Source organism: Mytilus californianus, unplaced genomic scaffold (genome assembly GCF_021869535.1).
Source record: "Mytilus californianus isolate M0D057914Y unplaced genomic scaffold, xbMytCali1.0.p SCAF_1, whole genome shotgun sequence".
Lineage (NCBI taxonomy): Eukaryota > Metazoa > Mollusca > Bivalvia > Mytilida > Mytilidae > Mytilus > Mytilus californianus.
In genome coordinates, this window is record NW_026262581.1 from 13,639,597 (window position 1) to 13,664,536 (window position 24,940).

Genomic DNA, 24,940 nt, shown 5'->3' on the forward strand with positions numbered 1-24,940 from the left:
AGATACTAATCATACTAGTTTAAGAAAACTGGAATGCGACTAATCAGAAAACGTAGCACTTTGGTTGACAATGCTGTTTTTTGGCAAGGTAAAGTGTATGTTTTTGCGATCCTCGCGGCAAGAGAGACAAAAACATCGAAGAAACAAGCATTTTCAATAATTCTTATTATATAAAATATTTTACACTATAGAAAATCCAAATCATTTCAACAGAATGTAGGAGTTGATAACAATAAATCAATAATACAATTTGGGATATCTGTACCGTATATTCATTTTGTTATGTAAGGCAATATATCATATATTTGGTAATCATCATTCAAATCATGCACACATGAAATGGAATAATTATGTATTCTCAAAACTTTGTGTTGAAACAAGATAATAGGTTGAGAAAATGGTAATGCTTGTTCAATACTACGATTTGCCGTCTATAAGCCAACATTCCTCAAACGCACTATGAGATTGAATAAAACACCAATAAGTCAGAGTTCTGTTGTTACGTCGTAGGAGTTGCGTAACATTTCTTAAATCTCTTTCAATATTGTTTAATTTTCATTAAAAATATGTATTCTTCATATAAAAATTAAAATACAATACAATATCATGTTTTCTTTGACGTAATGATTATTTCAATAACTCATACTTGAGTCAAATGTAGATATACTTTTCGGATTTGTTTTTTGTGGCGACATATTGTAAGAACTTCTAAATCCACCGGGTAAAGTATGAGGTCTTTCAAACATAAATTCTGTGTCGATTTTATAGCCACCATTTTGAACTCCATTTTTTTTCACATCATATTTTAACTTTGAAATTTTGTGAAGTTTCGGTACAAATACTGTTATGATGACCACTGTCGCGCACGCAAGAATCCCAATACAAATTGTTAGTTCCACATAGTCACGTGATATTATCAATGTTACAGCTACCCAAGCAGTCCATAAAACAATGTTTATCCAACTGCTAATGAGAATAAAGATAGCTTCACCCATATTTTTCTTCTCTTTTCTTACAGTCAAAGCGTACAACGAACAGATCACTATTAATAACATGTCATAAATTAAATATATTACAAACAATTCTCTGTCAAATTTGCAAGAATACATTTTCTCATTGGACATTGACTTTGTTTCGAGGAACGGGCCTTTCAAAGCAACATATTGCACCGATATTGCAATTTGAACACCACTTACAAATGTCACCGTCAAAAACTGATTTAAATTTGAAATTTCACCTCCTAATCCAATTAATTTATAAGATCTCAGTGACATAAGTTTGGCTAAGCATGTTGCATAAACTAATGCATAACTTATTCCTGGTAGCAGATGTCGAGCAGTGCACCCCATTTCACTTGGTGTAAACAAAAATGGTAAAACAGACAAATACAATGCTGTTATTGATAAAAGTAGAAGAATTCCGAGTCCTATGTACCGTTTATTGAGACACCCGATACATGTTTTGTAAATAACGTATACGATGAATAACAAGGACGCTCCGACTCCTCCACAGGCGACTGCAAGTATAATTATTGTCCATAATTTACTGTTAAATATTGCAGACGAAGAATAAAATATCATCTCCGGGTCTTGGTAAGGCTCCGGCATTTCTGTTCCTTCTTCTGTGTTGTTAAGGTTCGTGCATAAACATGTGCCGATACATCGAGACAACGGTAAGACTTTCTGAACCACACCACCATTACTATATGCACGGATGATTTCTTTGGATAGAGATAAAGTATTGTTTGTCCATTCTCCAACCTTCAAAGGAAATGTATGAAAATAAAATATACATAAAGCATTTATTTATTTATCAACTATACGTCTGTTAAAAAAACTCACCAAAGATACCAGGCTAATAATTTTGTACGCCAGACGCGCGTTTCGTCTACAAAAGACTCATCAGCCAGGACGCTTGAATGAAAAAAAGTTAAAAAGGCCAAATAAACTACGAAGTTGAGGAGCATTGAGGACCAAAAATTCCGAAAGGTTTTGTGAACTACAGCTAAGGTACTCTATTCCTGGGCTAGACAATCCTTAATATGTTGAACAATTCAAAAGTGTTGTAAGACAGTAGTTATTATGGGAGACTTGTGAAAAATAGAGTTGGGAAGAGTCGCAACCCATTAACAAAATTGCTTCGATGATGTTCATGGTGTTATCCCAGTGACTACAATACAAGTATATAATGCTTTAAATATGTTATATTCGTTTATTTTCATCCCAAAAATATAATAAAATAAGCAGTTGTCCTATGAAATACTATGTCTCCACTACTATTCATAAGCTTGCAAAGGTCAAAACATGTACCATACAACAAAATAAAGGATGTTCTAATTAGAGATACATTTTTTACAACAAAATGAGGGCTACTCTATTTTCAACAAATGAGGAGATGTGGTATAATTGCGAATAGGACAATATCAACCACAGATACAAGAACAAGGACGTATACAACAGCACATCACTGCACTCCCTGCAATGATGCTCGATTTGTATGATATTAAAATCCCATTACTCTGAAACGACAAAAGTGAAAATCTTCAATAAGAATACAGACACTTAGACCATTATACCTAATAATTTGGTGAAGTTTGAAGTTAATCGCCCAATAGTGCGCGTCATTTCAAAATAGCTTATTTTCGAAAATGAAAAACCTATTATTCGGAAACGACGAGTGTGAAAATGTTAAAAGTATAATATACAGACCCTCAATTCCTCATTTCTGGTAATTTTGTAGAGTTTGAAGTTACTCGCTCTAGGCATACTTGAGTACCATAATGTGTTCGTTATTGACAGGTATATTAAAATGAAAATTGCAAAACTGACCAAAATGGTAAACTTGTGGTAATCAAATCCGGGTAGACCTCAGAAAATAGATAGCAATACCAAACTTTTTAATTTGGGTTGAATATGATTCGTCAAAGATTTCCAGATTTTGAAAATCAGTAATATTTTTACGGCAGTTGTGTCCCTTGGAGATATAAGTGATGTGGTGAATTAGTGTTTCGACGTTGGATGTTTGCTACACTTTAGCACCTTGTCTTAACAAACGTCTGTCTTTTTTTTCTATTTTTTTCCGGTCATTGATCCCAATGTAACTTCTACGTCATTTGGTCTCATGTGCAGAGTTGTCTCACTGGCAACCATACCACATCTTCTTATTTTTAAAGTTGTTGTAAGTTAGAAATAATGTTCCGTAGTAAGATTTTCTTCTTGCAATAACAAAAATATAGACGGCAAGATTTTACGTGACATGATATGTTATCCTTTTAAATATTTTGAATTATAATGAATCCACCCGTATGAATCAGCCGCTCTCTGACAATTTTACGATAACATATTTACCTTGACCATTTTATTTTCTTGGAAATTTTGGATCTGATATGCACCGTTGTATGCATCAGTTGTATAGAGTACTATCTGATCCTGTAAGTAAGAGAAGCTAATATTTCTAAAGTCTTCCATATGAAGAGACAATCCTTCCGTTTCTAGCAGTTTACACATTTTTGTCTGTTGACCACAAAGTTTAGTAACTCTATTGTGTAAACCATGGAGGATTATATCCGTCTCCATTACAACTTTTGATGACTGCAACATAATATCATTAGGTAAGTTACAAGACTGAGATTGACTTAGTTTGCAATTTTCACGTCCTGTCTGAAATTTTTTCAGCCAAGGATTTCCATAACGACTTATCGTTTGAGTATTTAGGGTGTCTAAATAAGTTTTTAGATCTGAATTTATCTTGTTCGATCGATCTATTACTATTGTTCCAAGAGGAATCTGTATATTTGTATTTAAGCCATTCCATGCAATGTTTGTATCTCCAATGATATGGACCTTACTGAGTATTTTAGAACCAAAAAACATTTTTATATCTTCTACTGAGAGGAAAAGGATTATAACATTCATATTGATAGGACCGGAACTAATTGCATCAACAGCAGATTTAGCTGTACCAGAATCTGATATAGAATGAACTGTATTTATACAAATGTTATTTCTTGCTGCGAGTTCTTCAAACTGTTGCACCTTCCAAGTATAGAGAGGTTCAGAAGAACCCACAACAGAGACGTAAGTCCATTTCATTTCTGATAAAAAGTTAACAATTGTAGTAACTTCAGACCTCGCGTATGAATACTGTAATGTTCCCATGATTGTTCCTTTATATTTAAAATCAGTTGAATGTGACATGACAAATTTACCATGTCGCTGAATTGACGCACTTAAGTCTTCTGCGGTACTGATATTTGAATATAAAAGGTAACTAGGAACTGACATGGGTGAAACCATTTTCCCACTCGATGACGGAAACGAAGCAAAACAACTTTCAAAATTTGCTATACTTTGCTGTACTGTGTCTACACTGGAACACGTATCGACAATTAAAGAACCGACAGATATTCCCTGTAAAAGGTATGGATATCTCAACTTTGCCGTGTTTATCGAATAGAGGAAAGCTTCTGTAAGATACTCAGTTCCCTCCTTCAGAGCAAGTAGGTCACATATTCCTATTTTAGCACCCATGGAGTGTATTGGAAACAATGCAAAAAGATCAATATCACCAGATTTATAGTAATAGTCAATGTTCTGTGCAGTATTTGTTTGACACTGGTGACAAGATGGGCACCATCCGGAGCACTGGTGCTGAATAACTACAGAAGAGTTATTTAAATCAAAAGCAACTATCTGGTTTGTTGACATGGTAACTTCATTTTCCTTTGTAATTGTTGCAACCTATAAAAATGAAAACATATAATAAATTTCTGTTAAATAATACCATTAACTGATGGGTATTTGAATTTAAAAACTATATACTTAGCAATATAAGCGTTGTGTGCAGTTTCAAACAATATAAGATGTTTATAAAAGTTTAATGTCAGAACCATACATATTTCTGACCAACTGCACTAAACATAAAAGCATTACATTGGAAAGTCCAAATTCGTCCCGTCTGCCGGCTTTCATTCCCGATTACTGTTGTCCTGCGTAAACCTATCACTAAAACATGTGGCGTTTGAACTGTTAACCCTCCATAGTACATGAATTAATCCTTATATTTGTTATAAATTCTTTTATTACCTTAGGTATTTTCAACTTTCACGTATGTAAAATGACAATTGTACTTTATTATGTGAGACTTAACTTCTGACGTTTAACACTTAACTTAAGGCACGTTCTCTAAAAATGATCAATCGCTCATTATAGATAGTATGCTAGGACTTTATATACAATGACGCTTTTTGGTTATATTAAAAACTGTATTACGTAAAAATATTTCTAATAATGTAACGTTATTTTGGCTAAGGAAAATTAGAGCAACATTGTGGCAAAAATCTTCGGTTTGTTAAACTTGATTCAAGAAATAGAGAAATGTATGTATCTATCAGCGCTTAATGAAATTTCAGCTGTTCAGCAAAAAAAAAAATAAACAATAATACAAAAATCTGGAACATAGCCAATTAATAGTTCAATGACCTTAAGTATGATCAAAATTGCGTTATGAAAGAGCATGGCAAAAAGACATGATAGATTAATTAATGACATTTGCGTGTTTAGCCTACAATATCACAACAAAGAACTGACAGATAATTTTACCATGATTTTAGATGAAAGTTGAATGTTGAATACTTCTAATGGCATCCTCAAAGAACCATCTGCTGTAAAACTAATCCTGTTAGAACCGTCTGTAAATGTGACTCCGGGAACTGCTGTTTTTATATAATCCGCCAAATCATCAGATGACATAAATGCTTCACAGGGTCCGGACTGAGATGGGCACTTTGTTTTATATAGTTCATCAACAATTGTGACCATAATGTCGACGTATTCAACAATAAGACCTGGAACTGTCATATCGATATCATCGTCGGAAAAAGTCGGTTGATTAGTGCAAGAGTTTGGATGCAAAGTATTGTCTTTAATTGACACGTGACATTTATGGCGATGCTCGTGATACTTTACCCACCAATGGTTTACACTGTCTGTTACCGGTCCTCTGTAGTAACCATTATCAATGACGGAAAGTGTTTTCAACTCCTGTTTGAGGGATGGATCCGATAACATCCGTGGCCGAATGACAACTGAACCTTTCGGTAGATCAGTAATAACATTCCATGCAAAGAAAATGAAATTGGCATTGTCAAAAGAAAAATTCTTTGTTCGCAGGTATTCCATCAACTTCATAGTATCTTCTAGTGTTGTCAAAAGGACAATTGCGCCGCTTTTAAGAGTAGAATTGATGACCTTTGATGCAACTGTATCGATTGTTGTGATGGTGTTGTGAAAAAAGATTTCATCAGATAAACATATACCACCACTTCGCATATCAGATACATGATGATTTACAGAGTCCATTTTACTGAAATCATCAGAATATACAAGGGATACATAAGTCCAATTAATTGATTTCAATAATGACGATAAATCTTTTAAATATACGTCATATCTTTCCGGCGACAGAGATAATCCAGCGGTTGAAATTTTAAACGATGCAAGATCATTTGTCAGAGGTCCTGGTCTCATTAAATTTCTAGAGGTGGAATATCTAATGTCGGACATCAAGCTTCCAGAAACAGTAGTGTTATTTTGTCCGCTGAAAAAGGTTAGAGGACAGTTCGAATTACTAACAATTTGTGCCGAGTCAAGAATTTTTCCGCCACATGTATCATATATCAAAGCACCAATAGAAACTTTTGATAGCAAATTTTTCGAAGGATATTTATCTTTTACAGTATCTATTGCATATAAGAAAGACTGTGTCATCAAAATGCCTTCTCTCGATAATTCCGAACAAGGAGAGCCATATGTTGAGTCTTTATATACAGGAAACCCAGCTGTAAAAATAATGTCACCATTTTTGACAATAACAGATGGTTTAATTTCCTCCGCTTGCTTGTAACATTCGCCACATTTGTAACAGGATTCATTACATAAAGTAGACGGTATATTATTTAATGTACTGAAGTTTCCTGTTTTATATGTAATAGTATCGTTGACAATTCTGAAAACCTGAAAAAAAATAACAATGCATTGAATAGTAGAATTGCTCAACCTAATACAGAGCTCAATATCGTTCTTGAAAAAACAGTAAATTCCCAAATGACCGAGAGGTCACCTAATTGATAACTATATAATAGGCAAGGATCAAAGAAGTTGAACGACTTTTTTTTCCTGGGGAAGAAAGCAAGACTGATGTAACTGCAAAAAAAAAAACGATTCACGATCATAAGATTAGAGTTTTTGAGAATATAATCTTGTTTATTGTCCATAGAATAAAGACATACACTATATATGCTATAATATATTATTATAGATAGAAAATAATGTATGTTGCAATCTTTCTGTATACCTGTCACTATAAAAAATAATGTTATGAAAACTTTCTTATACTTTTTTTTTCAAAAGGCGGAAGATACCAATTAGAGAATCAAAATTCATAAATCGAAGAGAGAAAAATAAAACTTGGCCACCAAAAATAAACGAAAGCCGACGAAAAAAAAACATCAGTCTACAAATCTAAAGACTGTAAACCACGAACCCTATCTACTGTCGGGTTGATCTCAGGTGTTCCTTGAAGGTGAGTACATGATGTCGTGTTCCTCATGATAAGTCTCATTCAGGGATTAAACATGCAAGGTCGAAGAACGATGTCTACAATTAAGCGTTCTTTAAAGAAAAAATAACTCACAAAAAATACCAGGAATTGCACTCCAGACGCGCCTTTTGTCTACAAGTCTCTACAGTGAAGCTATTTTGATTAATCAGTGATAGAACAATGGAAAAACTAATAATCTTCAAGATTAGTTTGAATCAAGCATTATCGTATTATTTAAACCTGCAGATACCCATATTTGAATAAGTTATCTACACGAGTGTTATGTAGAAGAAACTTGCGTCTGGCGTATGAAAAATTCGCCTAAGATACCAGAGGCCTAGTTTTCGAAAGTATTCTAAGGCATCTCCTAAGGCGTGAAATATGATGAGAGTTTTTATGGCTATCATAGGACCATTATATGATACGAATCAGACTGTACATTAAAGCTGTTCTAAGATAGTCTTATGAGGCTGGTCTCAGGGTAATCCTTAGTTATTCTTATATCTGTTTAAAAGCATTCTATTTCGTCGACTACATTAAGATAATTCGTCAAATTATTTTTGAATAAAACGATGATTATCACAGTAGTATCGATAATGGTCTTTATAAAGATAGTATTAAAATACGAAGAAGAGGAAGTAAATAAAGAAAACAAAAATTTATAAAGATAGATGACAAATTTTGCACATATCCGCAGCCCAATGAGTTCTTCCATGTGCTCTTTTCATGGCAAACAATAGTAATATCTCTTTATTACATGTTTTAAATGAATTTGAAATTTAATTTGAATCGTTAAATGAATTTAGTTAGACATGTACGTCTTACATGTAATTTCACGGAAATACGATAAACGCCCAAAACATATTGCATATATTGCCGTTGGCAGGATTAAAATTGTGATTACGATATAAGACAAATAACACCTTGAATGCTTAAAAAGGCCGAGTGTAGCAAAATAAATGTTTTTTCGATAAAATTGTGAAGGAAAGTAAATTTTGATTATCTTCGGTCATCTTGAGCCATGTATTTTGATGTCCTAACTTTACGGTAAATTTTATGATTTGTCCGAACTTAAGACAGTTTCAAAAGGACCACTTAGAGCTATGTCTTAATCATAAATTATCTTTCGAAAACCAGGACCCTTACTTATAACTTAGTACGTTAGACGCACTATTAATATTAAAATTCATCAGTTATGCTCGAAGGTTAGGTAGGCCCAGTCAAAAGCGAAGTTGAAGAGCATTGAATAAACAATATTCAAAAAATTGTGCCAAATCGGGCTAAGGCCATCCTCACCTCATGTTACAAAAACCCTAGTGGTTCGACAGATTTGACTATTTAATGAACAGTAAATTCATAGATAATGATTGTATCAATCATATTTCATATCGGCATAGGAGTGTTTACGACTGGGCTGGTGATATCATAAGGGATGAAACATCCGAAAGCAGTGACATCGACCCAGTGGTTGTAAAAAGTTGCCTAAGATACCAGGGCAACCATCATTTTAAACTTGATAGCTTGTAAGCTTTTGCCGACACAATTACATTTCTTGCTTTTGCATAGCAATATTTAATATAAAACTATCCGTTGAAGGTAAGTAGACAACAAAAATGAGGAAAGGCCAAACGACATCTACCACACGGACGTGTGTATACACGAGAATGAATTCATTCAATACATATTTATAGACGTAGCATGTATATTAACCTACTATTCGCTATTGTATGAGGAAAGGCCAAACGACATCTACCACACGGACGTGTATACACGAGAATGAATTCATTCACCACATAGTTATAGACATTGCATGTATATTAACCTACTATTCGCTATTGTATGAGGAAAGGCCAAACGATATCTACCACACGGACGTATATACATGAGAATGAATTCATTCACTACAAATTTATAGACGTAGCATGTATATTAATCTACTATACGCTATTGTATGATGTCTTTCCACTGATTACAACTTTTAATGAGTACCATGGTGAGTGACAACTGGAGCAGGAATATCTACAGAACCTATGTTTGTCCCGGGTTTTTGGTGTGGTACGTGTTGCTAAATCATCTTTCCCTTTTTGTGTAGTGTTTTGTGGTATGTTGTTGTCTTTTTTTATGTTGCCCATGGGTTTGTGTTAATTTTTTACTTATGCTTTTTCAATGTCACATGTATCTTTTTATTTTTTTAGGCCCTACTATGCATTGTCTCGGAAGAATACTTATTTAACAAGCCTATCCTTTTTCTTGTACATGAGAGTTAAGGTCAACCACATGTGAAATATTCCAAACAGATGAAAAACGAATTTAAACATATAACTTTTTTGGCCAATCAAAAAGATACCCATAAGGAGTAAAGCACATTCACTTGATAAGTAGAGTAAAAATAATGGTCATGATCAGGCAATAGTTGATGGCATCACATTCTGTCTATCTCCATTTACAATTCGCTTGATCGATGTAAAAGATATAAAAGAATTCTGAAAAATTATATCCAAGTCTTACCTTTATTGGTTTTTGTTATCGAGGAAAACATTAGTGAAAAACAAACCTCAGATGACAGTGATGGTCCTTGTGCTACAATTACTGGAACCTGATCCAAGAAATTCCCATCAGTCAATTCCTGCGTTCGAAACGGATTTCCAGCTGAAGTCTGTTGGGCGTTAAGGGTGACGAAATTAACAGCTTTTAGACATTTAGTGAAGTCATATCCACTACAGCTGAATGTTTCCTTCCGTGCTATAAGCCTAAAGATGTTATAGTATGCAGTCAGCGAAATAAGAAATGTTCGATCGTTTAATCTAGACGCCCAATACTGAAGCATGCGTTTACTACAGACTGTATGGTTGAATACTTTATCATATTCACAATAAGGCAGAGATTTCAAAAACTCTGCAAATATTGCCTCACTTTTATTGATAATACTGAATTCATTTTCTAAGTACTGTTGCATATTCTGAACAACGAATGATTGTTCTTTCAGCAAAAGAGTATTATTACCTAATTCGGAAGTAACTAAGTCAATATTCGAATCACCCACGATGAGAAATGTTTTACTTTTGTATGGCGTCAACCTAGAAAGTAATTCATCTATGTTATCATGACCCGAGACAAAAATAACAACTACATCTGATGACAAGTTCACTAAGGTCGAGTTATTGTCTGTGTTTTGTAACCTGCGGGTACAGATATCATTAGAAAATGCAATTTTCAAGAATAACTCAAATTCTGTTGAAGCAAGAGGGTTGTTGGCAGCAAATGCATCGATATGCTTCCAATGAAATTCCTCCAATATCCTCACTACAGCCTAGAAAATATATTTATCAGGTTCTGTGAATAATATGTCATTTATTGTACACATATTATATTAAGATTTAAGATATCGTGTAGTACTATGAGCATCGCTCATGCTGCCATACAGCCGTTTTATTCTTACTGGTATCTTAAGACTTTTAAGACTTGAAACCTTCAAGCAAATTCGCTTTCAGTGAAACCTATTTCAATTCTTAGTTATTATTCTTATTATGTTTGTGTTCATTTTCAATGGAATTGAAATTTTCGTTGAAATAGAAACATATAGGAACATCCCTATTTCAGTTTTATTTTTCACGCTTCGAACAAGGAAATTCCAACACAGCGTTTGAAACCTTTCCTCAAAAACAAGTATTTTCCGTTCTATCTTACATACCTTGTACTGAGAATTTCGTGCACGATATTTTAAACAATGCTATAAATAACAGAAAATAAGAAATATTCTCAAAACTATCACTATCAGGTCTTATCAATTATGTTTTGTACCTTTATAAAAACTATGACTAACATGTCATAAATTGAATCACGTACCTTTGACTTCCAGAGAGAAACGCCTGCAATAGTTAAAGACAGGTCTGAACTGAAGGAGATGTAACTTCCTTGTGATATTCCAACATTGACGATCCCAAACGGTCGTATAACATCTAAAACTTTTGTCTGAATATCTTCTTTTGTAAATGTTATTAAACCTGTTATTATAGGATTAAGAACAAGTGAAATAATTATTTTAGATTATAGCTTATTAATTTCAATGATGTAATTATACTTGAATTTCATTGGTCATTGTCATAAACCAAATATTTATAGGTAGCGAGTGTATATTATTTCTGGAATTAATTCATGTGGAATCTCAACCAACTGAAATACAAAATGAATCTTACTGGTTTCAGTTTTAATTGAGTTTGGTCGAATACTAGATACACATTAACAATTCCTTCAAATAGCATTATTTGTTGAATTTTGTGGATTACTTTTATAACAGCCATTTTTCATTGGGTACAAATTGTGTACCACTACTTGCCGACTTGTTTTTTGTACTCATATGAAGCAGAGCTCATACAGCTCATACAGAACCTTCTCAAAAACAAAATAAAAAAGGATCTAATTCTTGCAACGTATTTTTAATTAATCATTCAGGTATATTGCTGATGTCCTGCAACTCAATAACCTACATTTTATTGATTGCTTACATCTAGTATATCTCGGTGAACTTGTGATTAAGGAAGATACTACCAAAACTAAAAGGTATGTTTCATATCTTGCCCCGATAATGACACAGATGAACGAATTCAGGCTAGAATCTATGACAATCGTTATGATTTCAACTTTCCAATTGTCAACTTCCCATTTCTCAGCAGTAACAAATCCTTTGTCCCATCGTATGGCTTTTACATATCTCAATTAATACGTTACGCTCGGGCATGTTCACACTATACGGACTTCATTAATAGGAGTGTGCTCCTTACACAAAAATTGCTCGAACAGAGTTATGAGAATAAAACGACTGAAATCGACACTACACAAGATTTACGTTCATCCATCACTAATTGGATGACCGATACGATGTGTCTGTGTCTCCACTCGCAAACGAAACGACATGTTTTCGCTGTCTTACATATTAAGATACCAGAAAAGTCGTTTGATCTATAATTTACCAATTGTGTTCTAGTCCCGATTGTGACTATGTGTATTCGCATGACGGTTGATGTATGCACAGAAGGGGACGCTTACCCTGTCGACGCACACGGTCTTGCTTCTTTTGGGGGTCATGCTATACCATCAGTTTTGTTTGTTACCTTGATTTGTATCGTTTTAATCGATGTTGGAAATTTGAACATCGGTAAACTACCGTTGTCTTATATTTATACACTCAGGTTACAATTGTATGGTGAATTCTTGTTTATGGGAAGCCCTATTGTAAACTTTTTGTTTGAACTACTACGGTATTATATTTTTATAGTTGTTTTTAGCTATGTATATATCATTTTCCCTTTATATATACAATATAGTTTATGTGTTACGTATTTCATTGCGTATACGTTTATTATAGGAGCAGAAATTGTATCTTCCACCGGATCATCTGCAGACTCCCTTAAAGAGTGGTTGCAAATGTTCCAATGTGCTAAAATTATGCCCCTCCAACAAAGGCTTATGATTTAATCTTTCTATTCTGACCAGATATTGCGATTAATTAATAATTTATACATCCTATACTACAGACGACCTTAAGCACGAATCTTATTTTTGAAAATTGAGAAATAATAAGAGTAATAAGTAGTTTGTCGATGTTCACAACTCGTAAATCCATAGTTAATGTTAGTGTTGTCAAATTGAACATTTTTGCCTACCCGGTTACTCGGATAATCTATCGACCGATTAACCGGTTAACCGGTAACTGTTAATCTTCAGAGAAAATGAACCCTTAGGGTAACTTGGGTAAAGAAATATGGTTATTTTTCTGTCTTTTTCCGACCTGCAGTAATACATTTGCCAAAGTGGGGCGTCCTTTTGGCAGTTTGGTATGTATGAATTCGCAGCCACGTCTGGTCAGAATGGGGACATTAAATCAGATGCCTCGTGTAAGGGAAGTGTCGCGCTCTTTGCATGTTAATATTCCTCACAAACTCTTTGAGGGGTCCGTAGGTGACCTGTTGCAAGGCTTAATATTAACTTAATATACTTTAGAACAGGGACTGGGGGAATACTGACCGAGACCGGTTGCGTCGTCAGGGTAAGGATCACTATATATGCATCACTTTTCATGTGAATCCAGACCCAGTTTAAATGTCATAATAGTGATGTAACATTACAGGGAATACATGTATATAACATACTTATTCAACTTTCTGATCACGAATGTGTTTGTGTCTTATGAACTAAGATCAAGAAGATGTGTCTCGCTCAAGTTAAGAGACTGACACATCGTATCGGTCAACTAATTCGTGATGGTTACCGTAAAGCTTGAAAGGTGTCGATTTCAATCGTTCTTCCTCATATTACCCAAAGGGTACTATTATTTTTGTACGTTAAAGGAAAAATAAGCAGGTTTGTGTTATCAAACAAGGGAGTGAATCATTTTTGTGCTCCGATATGTTTTATAAGGTTTCGAACGTTGGAGTAATTAGACCTCTGTTGATGTATTTTATTTTTAGGAAATGCCTTTTTGTGATCTTAATGTTTATCATTTATCGAGGAGACAGCTTATGGTGAAAAAAGCTGTTATGATACGCGTACACTCATAAAGTGAAAAGCGATATCGCATCGCACTATTTGATAATATTATGTCATATATGAATAGGTTTTTTATTCTATCTACATGATAGTTGATGATTCTTTCGTTAAATTGTACTTAGCTGGGAATAAACAGAAATTCATACGAGCCGTCAAATGATATACTTGTCATTTAAACTTTTGTGTACATTTTTTTTTTTTATATATATACAAATATTTAAGTGTGTTTCGATTATAATTAACTTCTCGTGAAGAAAAGTGTCTCCTTTCGTGTTTTCTTTAGTATGGTGACCGAATGTGATAGTTTCTGTAACCCGTCCCAAAAAAATATCTTGAGTGGATAACTTATCCCGTCAGTCAAATTTTGCCACAGCTGTGTTATGTCCTTAAAAACAATCAAAACATATAAAAAAAGAGCTAGGATGAGTTTTCCCTGAATTTATTTCACACATTAAGCATTTTAATCTTGACAAGCTTTTACAGTTTTACAGCTTCGTCTATCCATAACACCATGTCGTATTCATGAAACTGTATTTACATTAAAAATGCTTAAAGATGTCTCAATATTTCAATTTTGAAAGGTTGTTGAAAATTTTAGTATTTATAAGAAATATTAACATGGATATTCTATTCTTTACCAAAATGCATCGTGACATTTGTAGCTACAGTATATAGATTGGCTCAGAGCAGATACAAAGTAATTTATGTTGTTTTACTTGGTTATGAACGTCCTCCAATGCATTTTTTTTCTTCAAAAACACGTTAATCATTTATGTATCAAAAGAAATTATTGCATGCATTTATTATTGCGATTTATGAAAAACGGGAAACAAAATGCTAGATTAATTATTTATATAAATAATTTAGTATTTATATAAAATTGCTGAAAAAATCTTTACAGTTTGTTTTAGGCTCTTTGACATTCAATTCCAATAGTTTTACGGTTTTGATTCTGTTAGTAAAACAAATTCAGGGGAAGTTGGTTATTATCTCTGTCCCGAAACGAGCTAATTCAATCTTTAAATGTCCCACTTAAATTTCAATTTAATATACATGAACAATTTTCAAATTACGTAACATTTTAGATTGAATAATGATATTCCGACATTTATATATAGTGTGCTTTGTTAGGAAATAAAACACTGAATGTATAATATTGTAAAATGTTGTTTGGTTGAAAACATGCCTAATTAATTCCATTTTTTTTGTATACATACAAACAAAATATCAATGGATGTCTAATAATGATTTTACCTACCGACTATCTCTGTACAATTACTACAACCTTGAGTATTTATTAATTGTCCAACAATCTTCAATGCCCTTGTTAAAGATCCACACGAGTCGTAAAGTACAAGTCCTGGAAATATGATAACATAGAACAGGTTTAAACAAAAACGCTACAATAAAATTAAACTTATGTAAAACTTGTTTAAATCTTTAGAATTTTCACGTTCGAATAGAAATTTACAAAACAGTTTCCGCGGCTATACAAGATATAAATGACATAACATTTTAATTATTTACATATTTGATCTCCCATAATTATTTATTTTAATTTTGAACTATTTGAGAAATATTATATTTAGATACTTTATTAACCTACTGTTATTAGTCAAATAAGTGACTTATAGGTCCAATGGGCCGGGTGCAACATTGACTATACAAATTTTGTGTTATATTTATTGATACATGTTCACAAGTCACTATAATAAACAATTTACTTAATTACATGTTACCTTTCCTAATTAGCGAACCAATCTTGACATTGCCAAGTCATGTAATAAAATCTTCATGTAGTTTAAAGAACTGAATTAAATATAACCGTTTATTATTATTATTATCATTATTATTTAGTATTAAGTCGATGTTAAAATCTTACCGGTGTTGCTTGGTGTATTTTTGTCCAAAACTTCGTTAGACCATTTCAAAGCCATCAATGAATCAATACCGGCTCTTGAAAGATTTATGCAGTTCCCATCGCTGTCCGAATCTAAGTGAAAATCTATTATGGCAACGATGTTAGGAGATCCTTCTATAGTTACTTCTGGCTTAATGTCTTGTAGAGAATTTCCAAATGACGGTATCAAAAGGCAGACCACAAAGAGAGTAAGTGGAGGTATCATGATTTCACTGTAAAACGAAAAGATCAGATACCAGACTCCTTTTTTTTACTTGTATGTGAAACTAAGACTGGCAATGTAATGTTGTCACAACTGTAAATATAAAAAGATGAAGTGGAATTGCCAAGAGTGTCAAGTAAGACAACTACCCCACAACGAGAACAAATTAATATACGAATATTATAATATATTTAGATATGATTTCAGGTTAGTTTGCAATGGAGTTGTAATTGATTTGCTCATAAAAGACAATTTTAAAATGTAAGATAAGCTTAATTCATTCTTTACACATTGTTTGAAATTAATATAACTGTCAGTAATTTCAGAATTTGTCAGTATTCACGCGTGAACAAAACTCACCAGCTGAGTCATTTGAAAAAATACAAATCGATATTCACAAATTTCTTTTAGCTTAAATGATATCAACCCCCAGTGTTACCTAAAATAAACTAGCTGATTCAAATCTACCATTTCGTTTACTCAATTACTCCGCCTGAGATCATCCCAGTTTTTGGAGGGGTTCGTGTTGCTCTTTCTAGTTTTTGGAGGGGTTCGTGTTACTCTGTCTAGTTTTTGGAGGGGTTCGTGTTGCTCTGTCTAGTTTTTGGAGGGGTCCGTGTTGCTCTGTCTAGTTTTTGGAGGGGTCCGTGTTGCTCTGTCTAGTTTTTGGAGGGGTTCGTGTTGCTCTGTCTAATTTTTTTAGGGGCTCGTGTTGCTCTGTCTAGTTTTTGGAGAGGTTCGTGTTGCCCTGCCTAGTTTCTTATGCAGTTTTTTTGCGGACTTGTGTGTCTTTTCGTCGTCTTTCGTTTTTTTTTCTGTCATGGCGTTGTCAGGTTCTCTTCGATTTATTAGTTTTGAATGATCCAGTGATCTGTCTCTTATTTACTGAATGTATAATTTCCTTGAGCTCATTGCGGCTGAGTGATAAAAATCCTCGCTTCCAAAATCTGATTGGCTAAGTGATTAAAATATCTTCCGTAATCACAATTTCGTTATTTGAGAGATTTGAAAAACAAAAGGGAAAATCAAATCTCATAATTTGGAAAGAGACCGACAAAGTCATGGCAAAAAACGACGAAAAGACGAAAAGCAGTCTGCAATACACTACATAAAAACTAAAGACTGGGTTAAATGAGTACAACTTTTCCCTATTTTATAAGATCAGAGATTCAAGCTAGATAATGTTTTATGTGCAAATGTATATTTCACAAGGTAAATCAGTGTCATGTGAATAAAATGCGTGAAATGTCACTTTTATGTCGTAAAAATATATTGTATATCCACATTGTATCACGTTTGCACCTTGTCACCAACAAATAAAACATAATTCTGTATTAAATTATTAGCTTCAGTTAGGATGTATTTCTTTTAAAATGCAAGGTTAAATTAATAAGACGTACCTGTATTATCCGTCTCATTTAGTAACAAAGCCCATTTCATGGACATCAACACCATTCCTTTTCCACAATATGTAATTTATCAACTTAATATTAAAGTGATTAATTCTTTGTAATTTTTAAATTATCTATTTTTCTGCGTTACTAAGTTGTCTTACTTCCACTGCAGGCAAAAGAAGTGAGTTTGTCATTTTAAATATTCGACCCTTAGGCTTGTCGATGTATACTAATAAAGCCGAAATAAAATCTAGAGCTATATAGTTCATTACATATGATGTATTATAGCGAAACAGCATGAATCACTATATTTCGCTAGATTTTATTACTAATACTTTCTAATAACACTCTTCAATTACATGTGTAATTCGATATAGTTTTTGAACCATCTTTCAGTATTCAAGCTCTGTCAGTTGCTGTTCACATGGTCGTTTGCTTAACGTCCAGTGACAACCATTTCATGAATATTTAAAACAACAAACCAAACAACGATATCAAATATGTGGATTTCTGCTAAGTAGGTTGGGGTGAAGGACGGAGCATTTTGACAGCAACCCAACGATGTAATGTATTATACTTTGCTTTCATACTACACTCCCTTCAAAATTTCATATCGTATCTTTTGTGTTGTACAAATATTATTTCGATATATAGTGATATGACTTACCTGAATAAAATGGGACTGTTTTATATCTATCTAACATCCCAAGCTACCGTTTTAAAAGTAATTTCTGACATGAAAATAACATGTGTATTCGTAAGCGTAACAAAGAAAAATAGTTTATCCAAATTACATGTCATTTTGGGATGACGAATTAACATATGAATAAATGTAACTACTTCAAAATGTTGTCACCTGCAACATTTTTGATCGTCAATTTTTCATGTCTGTGACAATAATAGATTTTTATTGAAATCATATACTCTTATCAAGTGTAGGATCAATCTTTTACACTTTTTCTTACGAACAAATGAATGTTTCATTAACTTATATGAATGTTGTTGAATGTCATAATTCTTTGTTAAAATCGCTTATAATTACAGCATTGACATTTGAAACTATTTACTTTTTATATATGATCTTTAAAATGGTGATGGAGCAGTAAAAAATAGTCCAAACTACAGTATAAAAAATATGGAGATGTGGTATGGTTGCCAATGAGAGAACTATCCACCAAATTTCAAATGAAGAGGATCTAAGCAATTACAGGCAACCGTACGGCCTTCAACAATGAGAAAAACCCATACCGTATGGTCGGCTATAAAATGCCCCAACATGAAAAATATGAAACAATTCAATTGAGAAAACTAACGGCCTAATTTATAACTAAACAATTTACGAATAACAAATATGACAGACATGAACAAACGACAACCACTGAACTAACAGGCTCCTGACTTGGGACAGGCACATAAAGGATGTGGCGGGGTTAAACATGTTTGTGAGCGCTCAACCACCCTTCCCCTAACCTGGGACAGTGGTGTAACAGTACAACATAAGAACAAACTATAAAAATCAGTTCAGTTGAAAAGGGCTCAACTCATCAGATGGATACAAATAGAAATACACCTAACAAAAACACAGAGTGGACGTGGACGGGTACTTATACATCCCAAAAACAAAAAGACACTATAAGTACAGATCTGAGAATACTCGCAGTTACTGACAGCTAGTTCAAAGCCAATAACAACTAATGAAAGAAAATCATGTATCTAAGACTAAAATATCAATAAGTATACATCCAACATCCAATGGATTTAGTGTAAAGACGTCATTAACAGTCAGAGAAAAACATGACCTTGTGCAATGCCAAACTATAGTTATCGATAGACTGTAGTACCGTGTATATTTTCATACTATAATAGTAAGGTCTTTCTCGTTTCTTAATCGTATTTGCATCAAGTTATCTGCTCAATCTTTCTTTCATTGAATGTTTTATTGGCAACAATTAAAACATACCAGTGTCCTGGTCACAAGGAGGAATGATCCTTGGTGAAGACCTTGGATAGATTTTCGAGTTTTGACACTTTTGTTCAGATTTTGCACGGAGTATAATCTTCCATTAATATGCACTGAGTTACTGTAGGCAAAAACATAATGTAGTCTGGAGTAAGCTCAGAATATTAATATTCGACAGTGTATTGCATAAGTTTTTGGGGTATCGGGGAGGTTTCCGTAAACGAAAAAAAAAGTCAAAGTAGACAAAGTCGGTTGTAATTAATGACCAATACTTGATTTTAAATATGCCACTAGGCCTTTGACATAGTGGATTTTTCAAAATGCGATAATCATAGCATAATGGGTATTTAATCTCACCAATTTAATCTATAACATAAACCACTCATCAACATACCATTCGTATCTATTCAAAAGTTTTAATATGCATCATAACCAATTTTGTCAAACAAAATGCGAAAAAATTATTCAACTAATTTCCATGAATTTCTTGTGCCATTTTTTTTCCATGAACCGAAAATAAACAAATGTGATGTAATAATAGAAGAATGTGTTACGTTTTTCTCCCAATATCCAATTCAGGTTACACGAAATTCATCGTTTTTCCCCGAAAAACGATCGGGGGAAAAACTATCGTGTTACAATACTTTCATTTTTAGGACTTCAAATCTCCCTACATCTCTATTAATTAAAGAGACCTTTTGTTCTCAAGATCGGACTTAAATCAGAACATGTTTTACGTAGGCCAAATGAGATCCTAAATGTTTGCACTTTCCCTAAAAAGGGCTACACTTACAGTGTCAACTTCATAGATATTTTCAACGAGTTCAAGTCCATCACCATTAGTCAAAGAAGAAAATGTCTCCAGCAGCGATCTTGAATTGAATAGAAATTACGTGTATAGGAAATCTGATTGATTAATTGTTGGTTGCTTAACGTTCAGTGGCAAATATTTCATGCATGTTCAGGACGATATAGAAAACCTAAAAGCAAGAAAACTTTGGAAACCAACAAATTTGAGGCATTCAAACTCAAATTTAGGCTTTACGAGCTTATGATAAGCATGCCACCTTACGAAATAAAGTACTTTAAACTGCAGTACTTTCAATTTCGGATTTTAAATGCGTCAATGTCAAATGTAGAAACATACGAATAATCCATAACTTGTATGTCTGGTAAAATTCAGCGAATAATTCAACAAATGTATGAAAAGGTATATGATTGTATATGACATTTACATGTATAACCGATGTAGTGACTTATTGTATTTAAATCCATCAACCGTCCGTAGTGAAGAATGCTCATTGTCATTTATATTGACAGAAATAACAAGGTATGTTTACTAATTAACAGGTGGATGAACATAAAAACGAAACACAAAATACATGTATTTACTCACCTGTTCTGGTGTACTGCCGGGCACCTTTTCCCGTTATCGCCGTCCCTGTGGGATCTTTTCCACGCCCTTTCAGAATAATCCTGTTCTGCGGTTGAACACACCCGTTACGGTTCAGTTGTAAGTATTTACGGGTTTAATATTCCATTCAATGTTTATTAAATAGATCGTGCTAAAAATACCAAACACTTGCTGGACGAGTAAATTCGATAAATATAAACATTGTTAAGTGGTTGTAAACAAGATCATCTCAATTCTGTTTGCACACTTTTTGGCACCGATTCTGACAAAAGTTACTTTTGTTATTGTCGAAGCATTGGACTGCCAAGACATGCAATATAATCCGTCGTGACATAATCACCTATCTTTTCATTAGTATTGTTTAGTTTTTAGCACAATATAAGTAAGTTTTGACCTTGTTTATTTTCGTTGAGCTGTTAAAAGTCATATAATAGTCTAGTTTTTATACGATGTCCCAGCACATGCTTTTGCCGTTAAGTTTTGCAAGGGCTACAATTAAAAAAAAATCTACGGGAAACTGGAAATGTTTCAAGTCCTTTTCACTATAGTGGTATTAAAGATAATGAGTAAAACACCTGCTTAAACCATTACTTTTTTTATACAAGAATATCACTCAAAAGGTCGTTTGCAATGTGTTGGTTCCGTCAAACGTGGCAAAGTGTCTGGTTTCTCTTTGATCGTAGGGTAAAATAACTTCTTTAATGCCGTAGAATTGTTAGCTCGATTAATCATCTTCCCCTTTGACATTCTAATTCTATTTCATCAATTATTCTGTTTTAAGTAATACATTCCATTAAGCATTAGATATGGTCAACTATACAGAATAGATATATACCATTGACATATACTATGTTATATATATGATTAAATGTATACTGGCATTCTTCAAAAATATTGATTCGATTTGTGTTTATGAGTACCAAGACCCAAAGGATCTCATATGCAATAAATTGGTGCATCAACGAGACTATTAGAATGGAATGATAGAATATTGCACTTTATGTAATAATAAAATTTCAATAACATTGCATTTCTGAATAAAATCGAATCTTGGTTATGCAGAAGCTCTTTTATCTTACATAGTCGAAATCAATCTGTTTAAGTGAAGATAGCATATCCTTTCTGAAAAGAGCACGAAATGATGTTCAGAGTTTTACACAGAATCAGTCAATAAAAAAATATATGGTCCTCTTTACAAAATCCTCTTACGAGTGACATCTCACCATCTCATTTATACGAGGTCCTCATTAATGCTGGCGTTCGAAGAAATGATGTTCTTAACAACATTTTTGTAAAGGTTCGAGAGCTTTACATGTGTTAAGAATGTGCCATTATCAAGTTTATCCCGTATAGTTACAAGAGACTTCTATTAATAAGCTGTATAGTTCGTCAGATTGGTGTTAAATATTTACCACTTATCTTAAAACCATACTAGTATTCAAAACGAGGAAAAGAGGGGCGAAAGATACCGATAATCAAACCCATGAGTCGAAAACGAGCTGACAATGTCACTGCAATGTGCAACACGAGAACATAATAATGTGTATGAATCCTGCGCTGTACGAGACCGTAACGCGAAGATGAAATTTCAATGTGCTAGCTCATAAGCTCATATTTCACAGAAAGATATGTTTCCCTACACGGACAAATTATTCTGCATTCGGTGTCGAACATTCATAGCTATTTTTCCTAAATACTCATTTGCATAGAAGCAACAATTACAAATTTCAAGGTCTTTACCTTAACTCAGTCTGGGATTGAATCCCACAATCGACGCAAGCAAGCTAGCACAAGACCACCGATGCTGTTCATACTTTTATTTGCCAGTGTACATTAAGTTCGACTATTACAGAGTAAGCCTACCTAGTTTTGATGTGATTGTCTTCAGTTATCTTACAACTGTAGACTCAATACTTGGTAGATGATGCCATACACCTTTTATAATATTTCATTAAAACAAAACGTTTCTAAGCTCTACATATTTAATGGAGATAGCAAGTTATAAGTTAGGGATTCGTAGATGCATCTTTAGATATTTGATAGATTTTCAAATACATCCTTTTTTTCTGCTGTAACAATATTCAAGTAATACTAACAAATAAAGCTTTTCTGACAGATTTCAAACACATGTTTTCTCTCAATTTGGCAGGCAATGTGATGCACCCTAACGCCAAGTTATAAAACTATAGGAAGAATGAGAAACATCATACTAGTATAAACTTCTTTTGAAGTTATATGAAGGAAGTAAATGTTCATAAACACTGTCTTATTTTTCTAGGGGGGTCTTCAAACAAAAATCATGGCAACAACTGACAATTGACTAATATAGTCCACAACTAGCCCAGACACTTTGCAAATGAAAGTGGTTGGTTGAACCAGGTTTTATGGGGCGCCAAATCTTCCTCGCATAATCTCAACCTTAAAAATGTCATGTTCGAGGAACATTTATACAAAAACTTTTACAGAACAAAGTATCGAATTTCCCCTACTGAAATCTTTTCCTCGTATAATTGGATTTTTGCATTATACCAAACTGACACTTTGCATAGTGATGCTGCTAGACTTTAGTTAGCTGAAGACAGCTTGGTACACTCTGAACACGTGCCTTTGAGTTACGTTCCCTGGGTAAGCTGGCCGAATGTGTACAAACATTTCATCTGATGAGGCGAGTCCCAGTCCGGTGTAACAAATACGTTAAAAAGATTATTTGCTTCAACATTGTCTTAATATAAATAATCCCTATATATAAATGGAATCAACAGACTCGTGTTCTACAATTAAATAACGGACGTATAACTTAATTTAGTCGTTGAAGCGTGACAGACTTGATTTTGGTGAAATGCTGATATACTCCAGTACATGGCTTCGACTAAATTGTCCAATGATGCATGAACTATAGACCAGTAATGGGATGCGGTTTTACTCCCCTAGATTGATGCTAACAGCAGAGACACACAATACAATGTGCATCATACACAGGCTATCGGCACTATAATAGGTAACAAATATCAAAATCTGCTGTACACGTTGACCATGAACTAGTGGGCAGGGCCTCGAAATAGTCAACAGATTGAGAGTTACAGACAGTAATGTAACTTTATAGAAAATATAATTGTCTATTTTAAGAAGTTAAATCCTATCAAACTAAATAAAGCAGAAAGCCTAACATTGACAATTGGTATTTAATTGAAAGTCACTGGACAATGACCTACGGGGGCAGGGACTCGAAATAGTCGTCAAACTGGTATGTACTAATAGTAATGCAACTTTATAGAAAATATCATTGATCTATCACAAGTAGTTCCTATTAAACTAACTTGAGCAGAAAACGTAACATTGAAAATTGCTAATTATTCAAAGTCACTGGACCATGACCTAGGGAGCAGGGCCTCAAAATAGTCGTCAAACTGATATGTACTGACACTAATTCAACTTCATACAAAATATCATTGATCTATCAAGTTCTTAGAAAACTTGACAATTTTTGACGCCTACAACGACGTCGTCGTCGCCGGAAAAGCAATACCTGTGTCTTGCCTTCCGTCTCAGGGGAGACAAAAACGATTGTTTTAAATGGCAAACGGGAACACAAATCCTATTTATCTGCCGTAACGATAGCTGGTAATAGGTAGTACATGTAGGTAATTTATCATGAGAGAAGTAAACTCGAATGTATCGAATTTAACCTAACCTAAAGCTCCGGTGATGAATTATACCAATATATATCAGTATGATTACAAGTCACATGCTAGCTCACCCCTGAACTGAAATGATAATGAGTTAATGGATATTGTTAGCTACTTTTTATTATTCTTTCTAGCTCTTCAGCATCCTGAGTCAAGTTGTTAGTATAAATGTAGATGCTACCAAAATACAATCCTTTGAATTATGATTTTTTTTAGCT

The 24,940-nt window shown here is 33.6% G+C and overlaps 1 protein-coding gene across 4 annotated transcripts; it reads right to left on the reverse strand.

Moving 5' to 3' along the window:
* Nucleotides 1–146: 146 nt before the first annotated feature.
* LOC127706388 (uncharacterized) lies at nt 147–21,179 on the reverse strand. Of its 4 annotated transcripts, none has more exons than XM_052211008.1 (8): nt 21,019–21,179; nt 16,028–16,361; nt 15,404–15,505; nt 11,446–11,603; nt 10,154–10,909; nt 5,601–7,013; nt 3,348–4,739; nt 147–1,760 (listed from the first exon to the last, which is right to left on the reverse strand). In XM_052211008.1, exons 2-8 carry the CDS (start codon nt 16,269–16,271, stop codon nt 633–635), a joined length of 5,193 nt encoding a protein of 1,730 aa, XP_052066968.1. In that variant the 5' UTR covers nt 16,272–16,361; nt 21,019–21,179; the 3' UTR covers nt 147–632. The 4 variants fall into 4 exon arrangements, with proteins under 4 accessions (XP_052066968.1, XP_052067176.1, XP_052067119.1 ...); XM_052211216.1 differs by having other exon boundaries at nt 16,028–16,278; nt 21,019–21,158; XM_052211159.1 differs by lacking the exon at nt 21,019–21,179 and adding an exon at nt 18,330–18,440.
* Nucleotides 21,180–24,940: the final 3,761 nt, after the last annotated feature.

Coding starts and splice junctions, on each gene's coding strand:
- LOC127706388 (XM_052211008.1), bottom strand. CDS start 16,271: ATGATACCTCCACTTACTCTCTTTGTGGTCTGCCTTTTGATACCGTCA. Junction 15,506..16,027: donor AAATACACCAAGCAACACCG/GTAAGATTTTAA, acceptor TCATATTTCCAG/GACTTGTACTTTACGACTCG. Junction 4,740..5,600: donor AACTTTCATCTAAAATCATG/GTAAAATTATCT, acceptor TCATTTTTATAG/GTTGCAACAATTACAAAGGA.